The 22,858-nt window shown below is 41.0% G+C and overlaps 1 protein-coding gene across 5 annotated transcripts in view; it reads left to right on the top strand.

The window, feature by feature from the left end:
• The first annotated feature begins 16,423 nt into the window (after window positions 1-16,423).
• RASAL2 (RAS protein activator like 2) overlaps window positions 16,424-22,858 on the top strand; it is a 399,585-nt gene continuing 393,150 nt past the window's right edge. For 4 of the 5 annotated variants that reach the window (XM_086343655.1, XM_086343654.1, XM_086343653.1 and 1 more), the window contains exon 1: window positions 16,424-17,545. In XM_086343655.1, coding sequence (XP_086199781.1) covers window positions 17,344-17,545 — 202 coding nt within the window. In that variant the 5' untranslated portion in view covers window positions 16,424-17,343. The remainder of the gene's footprint in view (window positions 17,546-22,858) is intronic. The other variant, XM_086343651.1, reaches the window with a different exon arrangement.

The following is a 22,858-nucleotide window of genomic DNA, read 5'->3' as shown; positions in this document are numbered from 1 at the left end:
GTTTGATGTTAGAAACCTTTCTTCACCTCTACCTACAGGCTAAGAAAATGTACAGGTTGAGCAGAATCTTACACTGAAGTATGCAGCATAGAGTGGACATGGGTCTGTCCCTGGCTTAATTGTCCCATCTTTTCTTTGACCTCAAAGTACAATGTTTTTTGGGCTTTAGCTTGCCTCGTGGGCCACACTTGCTCAGTCATTTTCTGCCTCTCATTTCTCTGTACAACCTCTAAGTGTGCTCAGGCCTGAGTCCTCTTCTCCAGGGATAACTTTCTTGGAGAGCTCATCCAATCCTGTGACTTTAAATGGTATCTGTGTGCTGAATGACTCCAAATAGGTATTTCCTGCCCTAACCTTTCCCAGAACTTCAGATTCATAGATTCGATATCACCATCTGAATGTTCAAGAGGCATCTTAAATGTATAGATACAAAATGGAACACTAGATTTCCAAACCTAAACCTGTTCTTCTGATCTTCATCTTAGTGTCCAAATGAACTACATAGATGTCCAAGCCACAAACATAGAAATTATCCCTCATTTTCTTTCTCTCTCTCTTTGAATATATGGAATATCAGCCAATGTTACTATAGTTGTACCACCAAACTTATCTGGACTACCTCTTTCTTTTCTCTCCACTGCTACAACCCCAGCCTAAACCCCCATTAACTCTACCTGGGCTGCTACAACGGCCTCTTAACTGATCTCCCCATTTCTTTACATGACTGGTTCCTTCTCATCTTTTAGGTCTCAGATAACAGGTCAAAGCTCAAAGAGGACTTCCCAAACTACTCCTACCCACCACCTGTTCTCTATCAACTTGCCATGCTGACCTTCTTCTTTGAACTCACCACAGTGTGTGATTATCTGTTTCCTTTCTATTGACTGTGTTCCCTGCTAGAATATAAGCTCCAATGAAGCAGGGAGTTCAACTCTTTTCTTTGCCACTCAGTCCCCAGGGTTCACCATACTGCCTGACCCACAGTAGGCTCTTCACAAATATTTGCTGGAAACAATGAATTAAAGTCTTTCCAAAAGAGAAAAATCTCTTTGGGATTCCAGAAGCTAAGGAACCATCGATATTTGTTCTGTTGCTCTTCAGAAATATTCCATTCCAATTAGCCACACATACAGTATCAAGGGCTTCCCAAGTAGTGCTAGTGGTAAAGAACCCGCCTCCTAATGCAAGAGACATAAGGGATGCAGTTTCAATTCCTGGGTTGGGAAGATCCCCTGAAGGAGGGCATGGCAACCCACTCCAACATTCTTGCCTGGAGAATCCCATGGACAGAGGAACCTGGCTGGCTATGGTCTGTAGGGTCATGAAGAGTCAGACATGACTGAAGTGACTTAGTACACACACCTCACATGTATCAAACATGAGGAATGTTTATTTAAAGGTATTGACTTGAGTTGAGACTATTTTAAGGCCCAGTTCAGACAAAATTCTATAACAACTACTTCTTGGTTGTCCCAACTTATAAGCCAGGATGGTGATTATATGTGTTGGTTGGTACCTCCTGGCACAGGCACCAATCATTAGTAAGAACTAAAGGTGTTCTTTTACATAAGATTTTATTAAAAAAAATTTAGTTGGGAAGAAGCAATCATATGAATTAAAATGAAGACTATTACATTTTTAGCTCTCTGACACATAAACATATATGTATCATAAGTAGAAACTAATCAAGTCATAAGAAAATATTATTTAATGAACTGGCATTACCTTCTTTATAGGTAAAACTTGTCTTTGTTTAGAATAATATCTTGAGAGATGCCTAAGGAGTGAAAGTACAAGCTCTGTATGTGTTGTAAAGTAACAACAAAAGATCACAAAATCATTCTTCATAAGAAATTGGAAAATACAAGAAGAGAAAAGAAGTAAATGAGGAGAAAGAGTGGGAGAGGAGGCTAGGCAAAATGTCAGGAGGCTGAACTTCTGGTTGGTAGAAAGAGCAAGAAGATCAAATTTGCAGTTGTAAATTGGCGGCTGAAGAGTACAGAGTATTTACCATTTAGCCACCTATCTGGCAAATGTTATCTCTGAATCTCCAGGAAGAGTCTACTGCACACAGCTGCCTCTCATGAATTTGGGGTGGGAGATCTAGGAGAAGGGGCTATAACCTACCCTCGAGTCAGTGCCAAATGAAGATAAAGGAACAGCTGCAGGACAGACAGTGAAGAAGCAGAGTTCAGCAGAAGCCAGAAATCAAACCCTGATTATCAAGAGAATGGGGAGCCCAGAAAAACTTCAGGGAGTTTGGGGAGAGCATTGGTTTCCCCATAAGACATGGGATGGGGTTTCCAGATGAGTTTATGTAAACCTCAAGGTGATATCTGACTTCCCAGACAATCCAGGAGCCACTATCAGCGAAATTCTGCTGATAAATATCCATCACTCGGCACCACGGTGTTAGTGAAAACCCTAGTTAGAGATGGCAGGCAGTATTCATTCCAGCTTGTATCCTCTCCTTCCATCATTCTGTCCTGCTTTGTTTCTATGGTCCCATGTGGTTCCATACTCCAGTCTAGACCATATTAGCTACACTCATAGGTCACTGTTTTTTACTATTAATACTCTTAGAGTTGGTTCGCCAGAACAAAAACATTTAAATTTATGAAGTCTATATGGTAGGAAAAGCCCAGTGAAAGCTACATTTTAAGCAATGATAATCACAAAGACACAGAGCTTCTTCAAAGAGCATATTCTGTTCAACTAAATCATTTATTAATTGAAATCAACAAATATTTCTGAGCTAGATACTCTGCTAAGCTCTCCAACTTAAAATATGAATAAAACCCAATTGTTTCTCTTGATGAGTTCACCATCCAGTGGGGATACATAAACAAATAATTACAATGCAATGATAGTTGCAAAGTATAGTAATAACAATAACTTTTATGAGCTCATTGAAGAGAGGCACTTAGTGAAAACTGCAGGAGGGGTCAGCATCAGTTTGGCTTTTGAACGAGCTGACAACTGAGTTCTATCTTAAAGGATATGAAAGGTTAATCATGTAGAGATCGGGGGATGGGCAATTAGGTTTGGGTTGGGGTAGATGAGGTGAAGGGAAGTGGAGCTTTCTAGAAGGAACAACAAGGCAAAGACATGGAAGGGAAAAAAAAAATTGCATAGGCTACGCAGGGTTTTGAGTTGCTGGAGACAAGATTAAGACATAAACGAAGCTAGAGAAAAAGGTAAAGGCTAAATAACCCTGGGATTTGAATGCTGTGTTACAAAATGTAGATAATTCTACCTGTAATGGAGAAACAGAGGGTTTGGGGGCAGAAAAGTGGGATGGCAAGATTTGAGTTTTAAATAAATTGTAAAGAGAACAGTTAGAAAGTGGTTGTCGTGGCACCCATGGTGCCCTCTATCTTTGAGGCAGACAAAACAAAGGAGATTTATTAGATAAATTTTGTTCTAGTCTAGGTGAAAGATGGAGAAGATCTAGTCTAGGAGAAGGCAATGGCACCCCACTCCGGTACTCTTGCCTGGAAAATCCCATGGACAGAGGAGCCTGGTAGGCTGCAGTCCATGGCGTCTTGAAGAGTCGGACACGACTGAGCGACTTCACTTTCACTTTTCACTTTCATGCATTGGAGAAGGAAATGGCAACCCACTCCAGTGTTCTTGCCTGGAGAATCCCAGGGATGGGGGACCCTGGTGGGCTGCTGTCTATGGGGTTGCACAGAGTCGGACACGACTGAAGCGACTTAGCAGCAGCAGCAGCAGCAGGTGAAAGAGGAAGAGAACACCATCTGTGAAGGTGGAGAGGTGGAACACATCAAGTGATGTTGAGCAAATTGAATTGCCAGGCGTGGTAATTGATTGGATTTGAGAAATGAAAGAGAAAAATCCAAAGAATTCTCTCTTGGATGACAAATATGGGGTCAAGAGTTAGGATTCTGTCTACAGGAGGAGAAACTAATTTGATGGAGAGGACAGAGAGTTATATTCTAAACATGTGAAGTCCCAGCTGACTTTGGGACAGCTAGACTGAGCCAGGATCAGCTAGAACTGAAGGGAGAGATCTGAGATAAAGGTACAGCAATGAAATTCATCTCTGTAATCGGCATAGTTGAAACACTGAGGTTGTGTCGGATCACGAGGAAAACTTGAAAAGTGAAAAGAGTGCTCGTCAAGGGAGATTCCAAGGAGAAGATAAATAAGCCAAAAAAGAAGGTAGAGAAGGAATGCTCGGAGACAAATGAGAGAACGGGTGAGTGTAATTAAAATTAAGAGTAACTTTTAAGAAGGAATGGATTGTTATATGTCACAGATGCGTTGCAATATAGGACTTTCAACGTATCTGCCTGAAGTCATCTTGAGAGCTGTGGTCATAGAGCAGTAACGGGTTGAAGACTGTGTAGGGAGGCAACCCCCTTGGGTATCTAGGAAGGACATTCAAGTCAAATGAGGACAGCACAGATGGGGAAAGTTATTGGCTTGTCTCACATGTAAATATAGATACACAGACACTAAATAAAACATTTACAGTTCATTAAAAATACAGTATAATCAAGAAGGGTTTACCCCAGAAATGGAACGATACTTTATTTTTGGAAATCTGTTGATGTAACTCACCATCTTATCAAATTAAGGGAAAAAACTAAATGACCACCATGATAAATACAAAAAGAAATATTTAGTAAAACTTAACACTCACTTTATGATTTTAAAACATCCTTAGAGAACTAGAAATAGATCAAATAATTACTAATATGAAAAACTTTCAGCAAACATCACAGTTAATGGTGAAATAATGGAAATATCCTCTTTAAAGACAGAAACAAGACATAACTATTGTGTTTATTCCACATTGTCCTGGAGGATCTAACCAATGTAGTAAGACAAGGTGGGGAAATGGGGGTTTGGAAAGAAAGAAACAAAATACTCATTATATGAAAATAATATGATTATCGACAGGAACATTCAAGACAATCTTTTGACATGTAATCGGTACTTAGCAGAAAGTTTTTTAAGTGTGATAAACACAAAATCAATGTTCAAAAATGGATAGTGTTTCTATATATAAGCAATAATCAATTAGAAAATAGAGTAATAATAATACCTAAATTATAGTGGCAAGAGAAGCCATAATGTATTCAAAAATAAATCTAACCAAAAAATCTAAAACTTTATATAAACAAATGATAAAACTTTATTGATAGACATAAAATAGAAGAGAAATAGCACTTTTTTGGGGGGGGGGAGGGCTGCATGGCTTGCCAAATTCTACCCTCTGCAGTGGAAGCATGGAGTCTTAACCACAGGACCACCAGAGCCCCAGAAAAGCATATTCCTGCGAGGAAAACTCAATATTATAAAGAGGCAATCCTCCTTAAAGTATAAATTTTGTTAAATTTACAGTCAGAATCCCAACAGTGTGTTGTATGGAATGTGACCAGTTGATTTAAAAATGTATATGGTATACTTCAGGGCCAAGAAGAGGCAGGGTAATTTTGAAGAAGAAAATAAGGGGAAATGAACACAATGTAATACCAGAGCATAAATAAATAAATGGACCAGTAGAACAGGACAGAGAGCCACACATACGAGAAACTGACACACGATAGAAATGAAAGTACAAAGTAATAGGGAAAACCTGGACTATTCAATAACTGGTGCAGGGTCAATTAGTTATCCATATAAGGAAAAATTAGATCCTCCCCACTGTACCCATAAATAAATATCAATTAAAGACTTCAACGTGAAAGGCAAAATAATAAAGCTTTCAGAAGATAATAGAGCAGAATATATTCATCACTTCCAAGTAGGGAAGGCTTTTTTAAGACAGAAGAAACTTAAACCATAAAGCTTAAACCATAAACAAACAAGATAAATTAAAATTTCTATGGAGAAAGTTATCCTGTGCAGGTGTGCTCAATTGTGTCCTCTGGGATGCCGGGATTCTCCAGGCTCCTCTGTCCATGGAATTCTCTAGGCAAGAATACTGGAGTGGGTTACCATTTCCTGCTTCAGGGAATCTTCCCAACCCAGGGATCAAATTCAGGTCTCTTGTCTCCTGCATTGGCAGGAAGATTCTTTACCTCTGGGCCACCAGGGAAGCCCATAAACAATGTTAAAAGACAAAACTAAGAGAAAATACTTGCAAATCAAATCACTGACAGAAGTTTAGGGCACAGAATACAGAGAGAACTTTTATAAATCAAGTTTTAAAAAGACAAAAATACAATAGAAAAAACTTGCCAGGACTTCCCTGGTGGTCCAGTGACTAATACTCTGAGCCCCCAATGCTGAGAGCTCAGGTTCCATCCCTGGTTAGGGATCTATACACCTCATGTCTCAAGGAAGACAGCAGATCCAGTGTGCCACAACTAAGACAGCACAACCCAAAACAAATAGATATTTTTAAAAATGGGGATAACAACTTAAAAAAAGAGAAAGAAAAACTTGTCAATGAGTATGAAAAGGCAATTTAGAGACATGAAATCTGAATTGCTGCTTAACCTCTCTAGACGAAGGTGTAAAATTGGACTGCTTTTCATATATATGAGAACGGTAAAAATTTTTTAATCTGACAATGTTAAATATTGGCAAGGATATGAAGTGAAAACTCTCCTACTCTGCTAATAAGAAAGTAAGTTAGTACAGCCACTGTAGAAAGCAACTTGCCGATATTTTGTAGAGTGAAGCTGGTGTGTACCCTACTACATAGCAATTCAATTTCTGGACATATTATCTAGAGAAATACTTATACATACACATGCAAAAGGAGAATTGCCTTAAGGGTGGTCACTGACTTATTGTTCACAATCATAAAAATTAGGAAACAGCAATTAGTAGCAGAATGTATAAATTAATATTGGAATATTTATATGGTATAAAACTACACAGCAGTTAAAATGAACGGACTTGATCCTTGAGTATCAACATAGATAAATCTTAAAAACACAGTATAGAATGAGAAAAGTACATTTCAGTATATATTGGGTATGTAAATTTCATGGAGATAAAGACAAATTCAATAGGAAAAAGCATCAAAGGATTTGCATATGTACATGCTATATTTGGTTTATCACATATCTGTCCATCTATTCATTCACCAACCCATCTTATTTTATGGATGTACTTTAAAGAAAATTGCAGATACCAGTGGATTTCATAGGTCAGGAGCTTTTTGATTAGATGAGAGAGCTGAACACATAAACTAAGGGAAGAAGCCTTAGTTTATGTTCTAGCTTAGTGCTAAAAGTGTGGGTGAAAGAAAAAAAAGAGAGAAGATAATTGTTTGAAGCCAAAAGAGGTGGGATAGTTTGGCTTTCGAAAAAGAAGAGAGCCCACTCTTCCTCTGAGACTGAAGGAAAAGATGGTGGTGGGTTGGGGACTTTGAAGGATATCTTGTTTGGTGGCCTCAGTTTTTCTCTTTGAAATAGGAGGCAGAAACATTTTGAGAATAAGAATCATCATTGACCAGGTCTTGAGGAGAGAGACAAAGATTAGGTATATATTTATTTTAGCTGTGCCATGAGTCTTGCGGGATTCCAGTACCCTAACCAGGGATTGAACCCGGGCCATGGCAGGGAAAGCACCAAATCCTAATCACTAAATGACCAGGGAATTCCCAAGAGTAGGTATATTTACCTGAGAGAATGGAAGCAGCAATTGATCAAAAATAACTTAAGAGGCTGATGGAGTCTCTGAAGGCCTGGATGAGTTAAATCTGTAGCAATGCAAGACTCTAGGTTATGTGATTTTCTCCAGCCTCAGCTACTTAAGAAGAAGGAGCAGAAAAAAGCATACTGTAGGAATGATCTAGAGTTGATGCTATAGGCCAGGCTGCAAGGGAATGGAAGAGATTGGTGTGAGAGTGTTTCAGATGAGCAATTACTGGTTCCACATGGAACATGGGACTAAGAGAGTCCAGGAATCGAATAAAGAGATCAATACATCTGAGTTCTCATGAAATGGAGAAATGGCCCCTTTGCTGAGCCACAAATTTAAAGAGTAGCTTTGTTCTAACTAGGCTTACTGCTACGACTCCAAACACACAGAGACACAGATTGTTTAAGAACAAAGTCTTCATGGCCTGTTTAGAAACTCTGTCTTCACAGCCTCTTTACAAACTCTGTGGCAGCCGTTACCACATCCCTGCATTTTGACAGAAGCTTTACCCTATTGGGATACCAAAAACTGCACACCAAAATATAATATTTGAAGCTTGGCTCTTTTTCATCCCTATAATTCTCAGTCACTGATTAAAAGGGAAATGCTTCTAGTCACCAGTTCTCTCTTTAACCCTTGTCCCTTTCTTTAATGGTTTGTACTTTCTCGCTTTTTCAGCTTATGCTATGAACCTTTTCATTTTCATTTCTTGTACCTGTCACTTACAAACTCCTTACTTATCCTTTCCACTAAGTGGTCTGGAGTCAATATTTCATTGTAATAAAATACTCAACAATTCTTAATATTTCTTCTTGGAGGTATATGCTCTACTTCTTGTCTTGAATTAAGGGGATTTCCTTCAAGACTAGGATTTGCCCTGCAAATATCTTTGGTTGGGGTTGTTAATTTTTTCACTTTGTTTTGTTGTGCTCTAGAGTGACTTGAGGTGTAGGGGTTGGCATTTGGCTATCTGTAACCCCACTGCTACTTCCAGACCATCACTCATCACTTTAATGTAACTCATTCTTTTCTTAAGGGTGATTGCTATTCTTTCCTCCTCCCTGCCACTAACCACCTGTCTGATTGTTTCCTTTAATTCCTCAAAGACTTTGAGACTTAACCCACAGTCATCCGCTTTATCCCATCTACCACCATCCTAAAAGTTCAATAACTTAGCTTCCTAATTTTCGTACTTCTTTAATTCTTATAACTTTCTCTTCTATTCTAGTTACCCACTTTCCAGAACCACATTCTATATCTTGTCATAACTCAGACAATATAGCCAAGCAATCTTAAACTTCAATTCCCCACTTTCTGACTATTAGCTTCTAAATCTCTAGCTCCTCCCTAGTTGTCCTGTGAGGATGTCCTGTTATAGACCAAGGGGAAAAATTATCAAAAAAGTTTCCAGGGCTTCCCTCATGGTCTAGTGGTTGAGAATCCTCTTGCCTATGCAGGGGACGCAGGTTTGATCCCTGGTCTGGGAAGATCCCACATGCCGTGGAGCCCTAAGCCTGTGACCCACAGCTACTGAAGCCCCTGCCATGAGAAGCTGGCACAGTGCAACAGAGAGTAGCCCCAGCTCATCAAAACTAGAGAAAGCCTGCTCACAACAACAAAACCCAGCACAGCCAAAACAAACAAATAAATAAATCTTAAGGGAAAAAAAAAGTTTCCAGAGTTCTTATTCTCAGTAGCAATCAACCCTGATCAACAATGGTAAGACATTCAGGAGGTATGACCATCTTAATCCATATTTAGATGACAGCCTTTTGGGATATATTTTAGATATTTTTTGTCTTTGCTCACAAGAGTCATCTTAAGTAGGCTCCAACTACTGTAACTGATGTCTCAACCTTTATTAAACTAGAGGCAAATGAAAATGGGCCAGTGTAGCCATCACATGTTGACCAATGATGATAGTATTGCTCTCAAGGTAATATGCTGCTGCTGCTGCTAAGTCGCATCAGTCGTGTCTGACTCTGTGAGACCCAACAGACGGCAGCCCACCAGGCTTCCCCATCCCTGGGATTCTCCAAGCAAGAACACTGGAGTGGGTTGCCATTTCCTTCTCCAATGCATGAAAGTGAAAAGTGAAAGTGAAGTCGCTCAGTAAAAAGTGAAAGTGAAGTCATGTCCCACTCTAGTGACCCCATGGACTACAGCCTACCAGGCTCCTCTGTCCATGGGATTTTCCAGGCAAGAGTACTGGAGTTGGGTGCCATTGCCTTCCCCGCTCAAGGTAATATAAAGACAGTGAAATAACTTAAACATCACGTCTCTGGAATCATTTGGCTTTGATGTCTTTTTATTGCATCTTTTGAGGCCTCATCAGAACTACAATGCTAAGGCAGGGGTCATTTTCTTTGACTAGGGTGAAGTAACTTAGTGTTTCTATGGTTACTAGAAAAACACAGGAATTAATTTGCTAAAGATTATCCCCTTCATAGACTGTGTTAGTTAATAGATGATTGGTATTGTGTATTCCAGGCAGAGCTGGAAAAGATGCGATGTTCAGAGTGCTGGCAAAAGCAAGAGTACACAAAAACACACACAAAAGTTTTAAGAGTTTGATACTGGCCATTTCTAAAGCAGGTTCTGTAGTGGTCATCACTGAAAAAGTATCAAAACTTTGTTGCTCTAATACTTTGTGATGTTTTAATTTTAACTACATGGGGCAAGGTAGTTATTTATTCTTTTCAATGTTTAGGACCTCTAAAGGCTTTAATGAGGCCTGATGTCAGTGGCCCTTGTGGTTCCATCTGAGTGTTTTTATTCTTTTTGCATTCCTGTAATTGAATGTTGAGGTGAGGTCATTACTTTGAAGGAGCTTTTGCCAAGAAGAAATGACTGGTGGAGGTCTGTTTGTCTCTGGCCTGTTCTACTGCTTTCCCAAACAATATGGTCATTGGCTGGTATAAACAGTGACTTTTTCTCAGGGAACACAGGCCAGGTATAAAAAAGCACTTACAAAACCCGAGAAGATTCCTAAGTTCTTGGTGCCAATGAATGCTTAAGATCCAACCGTTCCTAACTTACAATCACTGTCAAATGTTGCTATAAGGAGAGTCTGTGTTCCTTAAGTTCTCAGCACCAACCTCAGTTTCCCCATTTAGACTACTCACTTCCTTTCTGTCTGACCTGCTTACAAACTTGACTCATGCCACAGCTTTGGTTTTTATACAACTCTTTCTACCCAGAATGCAGCGGAATGAACGGCAGTCACCCAACCACTTGAGACTTGCTGTCCTAGGCTCTTGAATTAAAAGACAGAAAGTAGAGAAACAGTTCCTTTTAAATACAGACCCCTTCTAGGGAGTAGGGAATCTATTTTCTTCCATTGCATTGGATTCTGCTTAAGACTCAGGATGCAGGATGCTCTTTTGATGACGGACAGACAAGGTTGAAGAGAGGGACATACTAAGCAATGAGGAACAGCTGAGAGCTACAAAGATAGGGCTGTGCTCATGTATAAATAGAAACGTTGCTGCTACCCTGATGAATCAGACCAGATGTTTCTCTGATGTCTCTGTTTGGTCCTTTGATTTATAAAAAAAAAAAAAGTATAATTTTGCTAAAATTATATGTGGGGCCAGAAATGTGACACAAATGCTTTAAGCTTAAATAATATGTAAAAGAGTAAAATTACTTTACTTAGGAAACCTTTATCAACAAGAAAAACATCCATTTAGAGAAGCACAGAAGAGAGGAGGAAGGAAACAATCTGTTGATGGAGCTGACGAATTACGATTCAGATCTGAATTCCAAGTCTTCATCTGTCACTAAATGTGTGACCTTGGGCAAGCCAGGTCATTTTCCTGGGTCTAGGTGTGTATATATATATATATATATATATATATACACACATATATTTTGTTTGTTTGTTTTTATTGGAGTATAGCTGATTTACAATGCTGTGTCAGTTTCTGTTGTATAGCAAAGTGAACCAGCTATACACATACATATATCCACTTACTTTCAGAGTCTTTCCCCATATAGTCATTATGGAATTTGAGTAGAGATCCCTGTGCTATAAGGCAGCAGCTTATTAGCATCCATTTTATTATATACAGCAGTGTGTATATGTCAATCCCAATCTCCCAATTCATCCCTCCCCCTCTTTTCCCCCCTGGCAACCACAAGACTATTCTCCATGTCTGTGACTCTATTTCTGTTGGCATATTTATTTTTCTTAATGGGGGAGAGGCTGGGAGAGAATGGGGTTACATGGCAAAGGTTCATCAAATTAACTTTGTAAGTGTCTTTTGCAATCCCAAACATCTATGAACCCAACCAGGTTTTCTTTTTCAGTTTAATTTCTTGTTTCCTGGCTTCTAGTTTCATTGAGGGGTTGGTATGTGAAAGACATTGTAGGGAATAAACATGAATTAACCCAAGGCCTCTGTCCTCAAGATGCTTATAACCTAATAGCAGATATTAGAATTACACAAAAGACGATACCACAATATAAACTGTGATTGATTCCAGAAGGCAGAAATGAACAAATGCCATGGGAACTCAGAGGAGGCAGAGATCACTGCCAGCTTGGACGATAGGAAATAACTTGCTGGAGGAGGACATCAACATTTGATGGGGGAAGGGGAAGGGGCTTGAAGGTTGGTGAGTATTTAGTAGGCGAAGATAGAGGAAAGGCCATTTCAGATATAAGAAACAAGAGGAGGCAAGGGGCAAGAAAAGTGCCAGATGTATTTGGGAACATGAGCCATTTGGGGTGGCTATATGAGCATAGGCTAAGAGTCAGGTAGCAGTGCTGGGTTGGGAGCACATTGGGGAGGCCCTTTTAATCTTGGTAGAGTGTGCATTTTACTTAGTAGGCAGCGGGGAGCCGTTTTTCTGATCTTGGGTGTGACTTAGTCTGAATGGTGCTTTAGGATAATTCACCTACAGCAAAGTGTAGGATGAAGTGGAAGCGGAAAGATCTCAGGGGAAAGAGAACAGCTAAAAAGCTAATGCATAATCCTGAGCTCTCATGGTGTCAATGGGAACAGAAAGTATTCCAAATGGGTTGGATTTATGGAAGCTAGGGAGAGAGGAGGGGATTCAAAGTTAACTCCAGGTTTAAGAACCTACTAGTACTTCTAACATAAAAAGGAAATTTAAGAAGAGAAGGGTGTTTGGGCAGGAAAAACCAGGAAAGAATTCACCTTTCATGCAGCGTGTCTGAAGTACAGGGAGCATGCATATCTTAGTGGAGGTGTTCAATATTTACACACTCCTGACTGGACCTCAGTACGATGGATGCAGCTGGAAATGGATATCTTAGAGACAACATTCTCCAAGTGAAGGAGCTGAAATCCTCCAAGTGAAAAGATTACCAAGGAATTGGAGAGTGAGGCAGGAGGAAGATGGACAACAGAATCTTGAGAAGTGTCTAAATTCTTCCATTTTGATGAACTGGGCATAATCAGTGTTATAGAACATAATCAAGAGAGTGCCACATCATTGTGTCCAAAGGGAAAGGGAATATTGAAAGGGAGTGGCTGGTGAACCATTGTTGCGTAACTGCTTGGGGGATTAGGGCCTTAGAGCTAGTGTCTAGATTGCCTAGAAGGAAGAAAAGAGTTAAGGGCATTTGTGATGAGGGAGCCTCTTTGTGTGTGTGTGTGTGTTTTCTCTTTTTAAATTTATTTTTGGCTGTTCTGGGTCTTTGTTGCTGCGAGAGGGCTTTCTCTAGCCTCAGCAAGCAGGGGCTACTCTTCGTTGCAGAGCTCGGGCTCTAGGCACCTAGGTTTAGTAGCTGCAGCTTGAAGGCTCTAGAGTGCAGGCTCAGTAGCTGTTGCGCCGTTGAGTGTAGCTGCTCCTTGGTATGTGGAATCTTTCTGGACCAGGGATCAAACCTGTGTCCCCTCCAGTGGCAGGCAGATTCTTTTCCATGGTACCACCAGGGAAGTTTTGTGTTTTCTGACAGATGAACAGAGGAGAAAATTGGTCGTGTTCCTACCTGGTCCTCAGGTTGACAGTCAAGATTCCAAATCCTCATTTCTTCTTTATATTGATAATGTGTACTTAGAGGGGCTTCCCAGGTGGCTCAGCAGTAAAGAATTCACCTGCCCATGCACGAGATTCAAGAGAGGCATATTTGATCCTCAGAGGAGGAAATGACAACTCATACCAGTATTCTTGCCTGAAAAATTTCATGAACAGAGGAGCCTGGTGTGCTACAGTCCACAGGATTGCAAAGAGTCATATATAACTGAGTGACTGAGCATGCAGGCACTCAGAACCCAAGGCTTCTTCTTTTGAAATCTCAGGTTATTGTCAGGCTTTGTTTTTCAGAGTACGATCAGGGGAACTTATTATCTTTTCTCCTCCACAGTTCCTCGGTTTTTTAGTTCCTTCTGGTTTTGAGTTTTGGGTTAGATTCTTAGAGTTGAATTCCATTGACAATAAATATGTAGATCACCTCTGAGAGCTTAGTGTCAGAGGCTCTAAAGGGAAGAAAAAGAAGTGGGTAGGGCAGGCAGGGAAATGAGACTTTATTGTATTTCACACACAAAGGCCTGTTTGCAAACTACAATGTAAATTAAGACTTTAACAGCAGAGGATTTATCTTCACTTTAAAATCTGGGATTACACCAGGCAGATACCACTGGTATAAATTCAAGTAGGACTGACTGCCTCCCAGCAATGCAAATTAGTTTATCACTTTTGTTTGCTTGTTTGATTTTTCTTCAATATTTTTAAGTGATAAAAATTTACAAAAGCCATGAAATATTTACTTTTGGCTCTACAACTGTTAGAACAATTCTACCTGCCAAAGGGGGGTTGTTGTTGTTCAGTGGCTAAGACGTGTCCCACTCTTGGCAACTCTGTGGACTGCAGCATGCCAGGCTTCCGTCCTTCACTATCTCAGAATTTGTTCAAAATCATGTCCACTGGGCTGGTGATGCCATCCAACCATCTGCCAAAGGTAGGGTGGTGGGGGGTGGTGGGGAACCCTGAAGGAATCCAGATCCATCAGTGAGGTAAAAAATTAGGAAGTTAGGGTTTTAATCTATGAATTAGCTATGTTACTTTAGGTAGGTTGCTTAATAGACGTCTATGCTTTAATTTTTTTCACTGGCGAAATGATGATTAAAAAAAATACTGGTTCTGCTCTATCTCATACAATTATTTTTCAGGTTGTGAAAAGTATTATCTCTTTAAGTTATAAACATTAGATAAATTCCAGGCATACTGTTACGTAAGCAACTAGAGAACTACTGAAGCCAGTCGGGTCAGAATGGGGAAGTGAAGCAGGAACTGGGATTTGGGAAATCTGGATGTAGAAAGTAGGATTATTGGGGATTGGTAGAAAGCTTTTTCTTCCGCTCAAGAATGAATGATGCCAATTAGAGAGCAAGCTAGAAAGAGAAAAAAAAAATTGTGACTGTTTTACACAGCACTTCTGATGCTGCTCTGGAATAACCGCTAGGGTAATAAATTCCTTATATATTGACTAAAAAGTGCTCAAATATGTACATCTGATGCCCATTACTTCCTTGCTCTCTGACTTTTGTTACCATGACTTAAACAGCAATTTAATGTACCTAAAAATGCTCTAGTTCTGCTTCGTGCAGAATTTAGGCTCCAAATCTCTAGCTTCAGCACTTTCTTTTGTCCACCCAAACACTGAGCTATCTGATACTTAGACTAAGAAGTCTGAATATGGAGTCAGATAGTAAGAAATCAGGGTTCTAGATACTGGAAATGATCACTTCAATACATCACCAAGCCACGTATCAACAAACTTAATCACAAAGGGTTCCAAGCTGAAGTAACCAGTTATCATTGAAGCTTTGCCAGCTAACATGACTGTTCCTCAGTTCTCTCACCTGTTAAGCAAGAAGCAGGATCAGATTCTCTCTAAGATTACTTTCTGCTATGAAGCACTATTACTCTAAATAAGAGTTTGGAGAAAATGACAAAATGTGTCCTCATAGCTCTTGATAAACCCAAACAATACAGAAACTGAAAATCTCTCCTTGTCTTGTTGTGCTAAGTAGAGAGAAACAGGGGGAAAACACAGAATAAAACCCTCCAAAAAGAGAAAACACACACACACACACACACACACACACACACACACTTGTGGAATCCTTGTTCGGTTTTACATAGCCATGTTCAAGAAACACTGCTGGAGATGTACTATGTGCAAGACACTTTTAAGTGGTTACTGTTCAGTTTTAAAATGATAATTATTACTTTTCCAGCCACTCTTAAAGCTGAATTGGTAAATAATATCGCCTTGGGTGGGCATAAAATTAAACCCAAGGTCAAGGGAGACAGTCTACGAATAGACCAAAAATAAAACGCAAGAGATATCCTTAGAAGATTTGGCAAAAAAAAAAAAAAAAAAGCCAAGATATTGCACAAAGATCAAAGGCTAAAAAAGAGAAATATGCTTAGCTAATTCTGGGCTTTTGAGCATTTCATGTGCTTTCGAGGCCCGTCCATCCATCCACACCACACTTCTGAGCCATGCAATTCTAAGCCGATGACAAGTCCAGCTTTAGCGCGGACAGGGCGCAGAGCGCGGATCCCACACAATTCCACAATCCCAGACCCCGCTGCCAACTCTCTTCTCTGGGAAGGAAGGAAGCGTTTCCCCTAGGGTGACTGTAAAATAAAACAGCCTCTCCAATCTCTCCGTCCAATAAGAAAGAAACGTTGGTCCAAATAAATATAGACATAAACGCATACATACAAGGAAAGGAGTAGGAAGAGGGGGGAGAGGGGAAAGGGAAGTTCTTTTCCTTTCTTATTTAAATTTCCCGCATCCCTTTTCCTCCCCGCCTCTTCACGCCGGCTCCACTTCAAGCAGCAGCTGGGGAGACCGGGAGACCGGGAAACGCACTGTAGGGCGGTCGGGGAGAGAGAATTTGGGAAGTAGGCGGTACCGGCTGGGTGAATAACTCGGTGTCTGATTTTTCCTGCCTTCGGCAGCAGTTCCTCCTCCGCTTCGTTATTCCTCTGCACACGCGGCTGGGCCCTCGGCCCTCGATTGCTCCGGCCTATCACCCTGGGATGCCGCCTGCCGCCGCCACCGCCGCGGCTGCCGGGCTTGTGGGATCCGCGGCGGAGTCGGAGCCGGAGCCCCAGCCGCGGCGGGAGCCGTGGCCTGAGAGTTAGGGGGCGGACCGGGTTCATTCCTGGGGAGGGTGCTGAAGACTGGCGGGCGAGAACCCGGGGCCACCGCCCTCCCCACAGGCTTGAGGGAGTGGACATTTGGAGCCCCTGAGCGGCGGCGGCGGCGGCGGCGGCGGGAGCCGGTCAAAGGGGGCGGCCCCTGGCGGCGACGCCCCCAGCCCAGCCCTGCCCGGCCCCGCTCCATCCCCAGCCCCCGTCCGATCGGCCCGCGGGAGACGCCGGCGGGGGCACAGAAAGGCGGCTCCGAGGGGGCCGGCGGGCGAACCGCCTCTCCCGGGTCCTTCTACGTCCCTCCCGGGAGGGACCCACACCTGAGCCCGGACCCACCCCCCGCCCGGGGCCACGCTGGATCCGCCTCCCGGCCTGGGTCCCGCCCGCCGGCTGCAGGTGGGCTGCAGAGCCCGAGCCGCGGGCAGTGGGCGGCGGGGAAGGAGGTGAGCCGCGTCCGCGCCGGCTGCCGCTCGGGTCCGTGCCCCCGCTACTGCGCTCTCCGCCTCCCCTTTCCGCAGGCAGGGCGCGGAGCTGCGCGCCCGCCCCGCCGCCGCCTTGTCCCTCCGGGGCACCATGGAGCTCTCCCTGTCGTCCGGAGGAGCCGCGGAGGCGCTGTCCTGGCCAGAGATGTTCCCGGGATTGGAGTCCGACTCGCCGCTCCCCCCGGAGGAGCTGGACGCGGTTGTCCCGGTCAGTGGGGCCATGGCCGGTGGCATGTTGGATCGGATTCTTCTGGAGTCCGTGTGCCAGCAACAGAGCTGGGTCCGCGTGTACGGTAAGGACCTAAGGCCGTCTTAGAGGCTGATGTTTCTTTGCTCAGGCAGAAATGCATTCCCCAAGTCTCAGTCCCATCCGTTCTCAGTCCCCATCCATCCTGGGTCCGTTTCCCACATCCCTTTTTGTTCTGGGGGTGCGTTTCTGACAAGTTTCTGCAGACTTGTACTTGAGAGAGATGTGACTCAGTATGGTCTTTGGACCTTTTCAGGTACCTGCAGTAAGTTTAAGGTGGAGTTGGGATATAAAGCCTTAATTTTCAGGTAGTTACTTCAAGGGAGGGGGTCAGCCGACCTTCAAGAAAAGACACCAGGAAATCAATCAGTCTTGAGCAAGGGAAGACTGCAAACCAAGATATTATGAAAAAGCTTAGTGGAGGTTAAGATAATAAAGTAAAAATCAAAAGTATTTATTTGGGAAGGGGAATAGTCTTACTTTTCTATAACCTCTTTCTGAACCTCACTCTCCAAAGGCAAGCACTTAGTCCAAGGGGTGTGGATTGTTTCAGATTGCACTATTGTTTCTGGTGCTCTTTGTAAAGTGACTGGATTGCTACTCAGCAAGTTAAAAAGTGATGAACACACCAAAACTTTCCCTTTCTGCATTCCTAGTAACCACCTCTTTAATTAAAACTGAATGATGAGATTCTATAAGGGCAAGCCTTGTGGCAGCGTTTAAGCCATGCTGATTTTGAAAACCTGTAGCCCAAAGATTTATAGCCTGGCATTCAGGACTGAGCTGTGGCTTTCCAAATCACTGAAACGTCAAGGTGTTTGTCACTTAGCTCACAGGGATATAAAAGACATTAGTCATGTTGCTGAGTATAAGATGGCAAACTTGAAGCACCTGAAATCAACACAAGTTTAAGGTGTTATCCTGCAGTCACGTGCATCTAAGCCTATAGTGATCAATTACTTCATGTGTTTTTGGCTTTTTTTTTCCATCCTGAGCAGGTTATGTGTTTACTACTCAGGAGTGACGGTGACTTTGAAGTTGTCTTCCTGGATAGTTTAGTTGATTTCAAGACTTTGTCTATCACTATCAGAGAGATCATAGAACTAGGAGTCCAGAGATACGAATTTTTGTCCCAGTTCTGCTGCTACGTGTCTATGTGATTTGGAGCAGATCAGATCACTTTTTTGACCTCTGATTCCTCATCTGTAAAATGAGTGGATTGGATTAAATAATCTCTTAATGGTCCTTGCAGTTCTAAAACTCCAGCAGTTTTTGTAGCCTTTTTTTAAAGGATTTATGTATGCAGCACTTTGTATTTTGCTGGCTGTTTGTAAATGTTTCTTGATGTTATTTTAGTTAACTGAAAGAATTAAAGCAAAGAAGTGGGAGATGATGCAAGGTCATCCAGTTCAGTCTCAGCAAATGGAAAACTTTAGTGCCTGATTTTTCGTTCACCTGCTAGTCCCACTTAGCCGATGGTTTATAACAAAGGTTGGTGAAAATCTGCAGTTGAACTTGAATTAAAGTATATTGGAACTTATAGCTTTTTCCTGTTCTGTCCTATCTTTTCTTATGTACTTCTTTTGCATATTGTTTTTTTGTATGAAGTTAGCCTTGTTACTGCAAAAATATATATATATGACAATTCAGTAGTTCTGTCTGGGTTTTCTAGACCTAGTGTTAGCTACATACTTTGAATGTAACCCATAAAATGAATGTGCTTGTTTTTGTAGTCCATTCCTAGGCCTAGGTTTGTGTGTGTGTGTGTATGTATATATGTGTGTGTATGTCTATATTGTTTCTTAAATATATGTGGTGTGCTTATTTGCTCAGTTGTGTCCGACTCTTTGCAATCACATGAATACTAAGTGTGTTGCCCTGCCCTCCTTCAGGGGATCTTCCCAACTCAGGAATCAAACCCAGGTCTCCCGCATTGCAGGCGGATTCTTTACCATCTGAGCCACCAGGGAAGCCCTCTTAAACATATACATGTATATTCTTTCTCACAAACACATATATAATGTGCATTTCAGAGTTAATTTGCAGACTTTCTACTGCATTGTAGCTTTTTTGTATTCCCTATCAATTAACCAGAAATAGTTTTTATTTGCTATTTAGTACTGCTACTTTCCTTCCTCTAAGGCGGCTCTTAGAGGATACTACTTTATTGTCTTTAGTTTGATGTAAATATTCTAAAACTATCTTAATGACTCTTGACTTTTCTATATCCTTGGGTAGTTTTTAAGTTGCCTATTGTACAGCTCTTAGAAAAGCTTTGATGCAAAAATAATAGAATGTAGAAAATCAATTCAGAAAAGTTTGTTTTGATTTTCTTATTTGTTTGTTTTGTGTGTTCAAAATGCTGATTGTTTTGGAACATCAAGGTTATTTTACACAACTGGAAGAGACTTTGATGAATGTATTCAAATGCTTTTTAAAGAAATCCAGAAACTAGTGTAGAGTATGCAGCTGGGGATTGTGAACCTGGGTTTTCATTCTGGCTTTGCCACAAATTGTTGTCTAACTTTGGGCAAGTAATTTTAAGTCCGTGTGCTTAGGTTTCTACATAAAATGTGGAGTCTGGAGTAATTGGTATCTATGGTATATTTTAGCTTTAAAGTTCTCTGATTCTATGGCCTGCCCTATTATTTTACCTACAACTTGGTCTCCCGCTTCCAGCCTGACTTGAGGCCAGGCATCAAGCAAGCCTTTAATGCACTTAAATCATGACTGTCGGGTTTCTGGGGAGCACTTTTATCAAAAGGTCAATGAACCGAGTTTTGAAAGAAGGAATGTTGAGGGCAAATGTATATTTGTTTGGAATGTTTTCACAAGATAGGAAGGTGGAGATGGGGGTCTCAGATCCAGCTCATTCAGTTTTGAGACCTGACCTAAAATAGCCATGTGGGCTTTAAAGATAGGGTTTAAAGTAAAGAGCTGTATTAAGTGCTGTTGGCTTCTGGTTATGGCTCACATCCTCTGCAGTATACTTATGTTTGAAATCAGTATGCAAACAGAAACAGAACTACCCCCTTCCCCTCAGATATCTTAACAGAAACTTTTATTTATTTATTTACACAAACTTTTAAAAACAATATTTTATTAGTTTGCCTCACAAAATTTGAAGACTGGACACCGTTTTGAGTTTGCTACTGATAGGTCTGGCTCTTTGGTAGATAATACTTACATTCAGAGTTTTGTGTGTTGTCATGAGTGGAAACTTTTTTGGAATATGTTCAGAGCTTTATAATACATGGATCTATATTTAGAACACAAACAAATGCACATCTTTGAGACAGGACTAAGAGAAAATCATGCTATTCTTCATTTTCTTTTAGCTGTAAAATGTTTCATTTGTCTTCTACTACTGCTATTGTAAGTTGTGCCCATGCCCGTCAAGACTATAAAATTTTTGACACCAGAGAGTCTGTCTGTCTTGTTGATCTTTGTATTCCTGTCTTGCCACTCCCTTCATTGTCACAGTGTCTAGCAGATTGATGCCTCCCCCGCGGTAAGTCAGTGTCTGTTGAATGTTGATCCATCTGTCCTTTGACCATCCAGATCTCAACCTGACTGACTGTATGGGTGGTAGAGTAGCTTAAACAAAGGCATGCCACAAACAGCTAAATATGGATGCAGAATCCAAGAGCATCAAATGCAGAACATTTTTCAGATATTTATAGCCTCAAAGCGAAGTCAATTGGCTGAAAAAGCTCAGCAGCCCAGCAAAAGGAAACGGGAGCGGCGAAGCCAGCCTCACTGTCTGTGCTTTCTGGTAAACAATGAGGATGTTAAAATTAACTACTTTACCATGAGTGGATGATGAGTGAAGGACACTATTTGGGGGAAATTTAAGATACCGGTCTCTAGCTGTGGCGGCATTGGAGCTCTGCACCCATCAGTACAACAGGTCTGCAAGTGTATGCACAGCAGTGCTCTTTAATAACTAGAAGGGAAATACAATTATCATGATGAAGTGATCACCAAGAAACCATATTGTTTTAATAGTATGGGAAGGACTTATCTAAAATATTCAGTTAATAAATAACAGCATTATTGTATACCATTAAGCTAATATATGGCTCATTGTTTATTAATGACAGGTAGAGTCCTCTTGGAAAGTTTCTAACGACTGGTACAGTTTCAGCAAGCAGAAAAAAAGGGAATTAATCATGCTGTATCAAATATCATACAGTGCTAGAAATATGGCAATGAAAATTTGGTAAGAGTGTCTCAAGAACTGGATATGAGTTGGTAGGGACAGAAGTCCTACCTGGTTGTAGTAAATAATATTGTTTATGCTCCACCAATTAAAGGATGGTGTTTTAATTTAGAAAGTATATATTATTGCATTTTTAGAGAATGTTTCTATATTTACTTAAAATGTTGCAATCAGTAACAAGTCCAAGAAGTTGTTTTATTTTAGTGCAGTATGAATTAGTTGTGACTGACTCAGCTGGCCTTACACAGCATGATCTTAGCATACTTCACTTTGAATATTCTTAGCAAATCACTCATTCTTACACATCTTAAATATGCACCCCATGACTCCTACTGTGTATTAACATGTAGATAAATGAAGTTGCTCAACCAAGACTAAAAGTTTTACGTGCTTTAGCCAATTGATTGCCAGAAGAAAATCAGTAAATATGTACTCAGTATATCCCCAAACATATTCATGTTACTTTAAGTGTTTTAATTTCCTCAAATGCTATTAATTGAGCTTTTACAAATCAGTATTAATGTTTTAGGAATCTTTAGGAATCATGGCACATCACGGATGACACACTGACTTTGTTGACACCTAAATTTCCTGTGATCTCCAATAGATTGTATGCACAGTAGTAGTAGACAGTTCTCCACTGAAGTTAAAACTTTCAAGAAGGCCTAGATATATAATGTTTATTTTAAATTATGTTGATTTCAAACAGACCCCCCTTTTGCCTTTGAGAGAAAATTTGTGTAGTCATTTAACTTCTGTGTTCTACGAATGTCACAGATGGTGGATCATTTCCTTTACAATATCTTAGTATTTTTCTACCGTCTGTCATGTTGGTTTATTGCTATTTCATTTTCTTTCTTTCTTTTTTTTAAACTTTTTATTTTGTGTCGTGATATAGCCAATTAACAATGTTGTGACAGTTTCAGGTGAACAGCGAAGGGACTCCGCCTTACATGTACATGTATCCATTCTCCCCCCAAACTCCCCTCCCATCCAGGCTGCCACATGACATTGAGCGGGGTTCCATGTGCTATACAGTTGGTCCTTGATGGTTATCCGTTTTTGCTATTTCATTTTCAAAGAACAAAAATATTTTTACAGAATAGAAACTGTACATCCACAATCTCTTTTCCAAAA

The sequence above is a fragment of the Bos grunniens genome, chromosome 16 (assembly GCF_055505025.1).
Source record: "Bos grunniens cultivar Pamir isolate PY7600 chromosome 16, Bosgru_T2T1.0, whole genome shotgun sequence".
In the NCBI taxonomy this organism is placed as follows: Eukaryota; Metazoa; Chordata; class Mammalia; order Artiodactyla; family Bovidae; genus Bos; species Bos grunniens.
The sequence above is the reverse complement of the archived record's forward strand: the minus strand, read 5'-3'. Positions and strand labels throughout refer to the sequence as shown.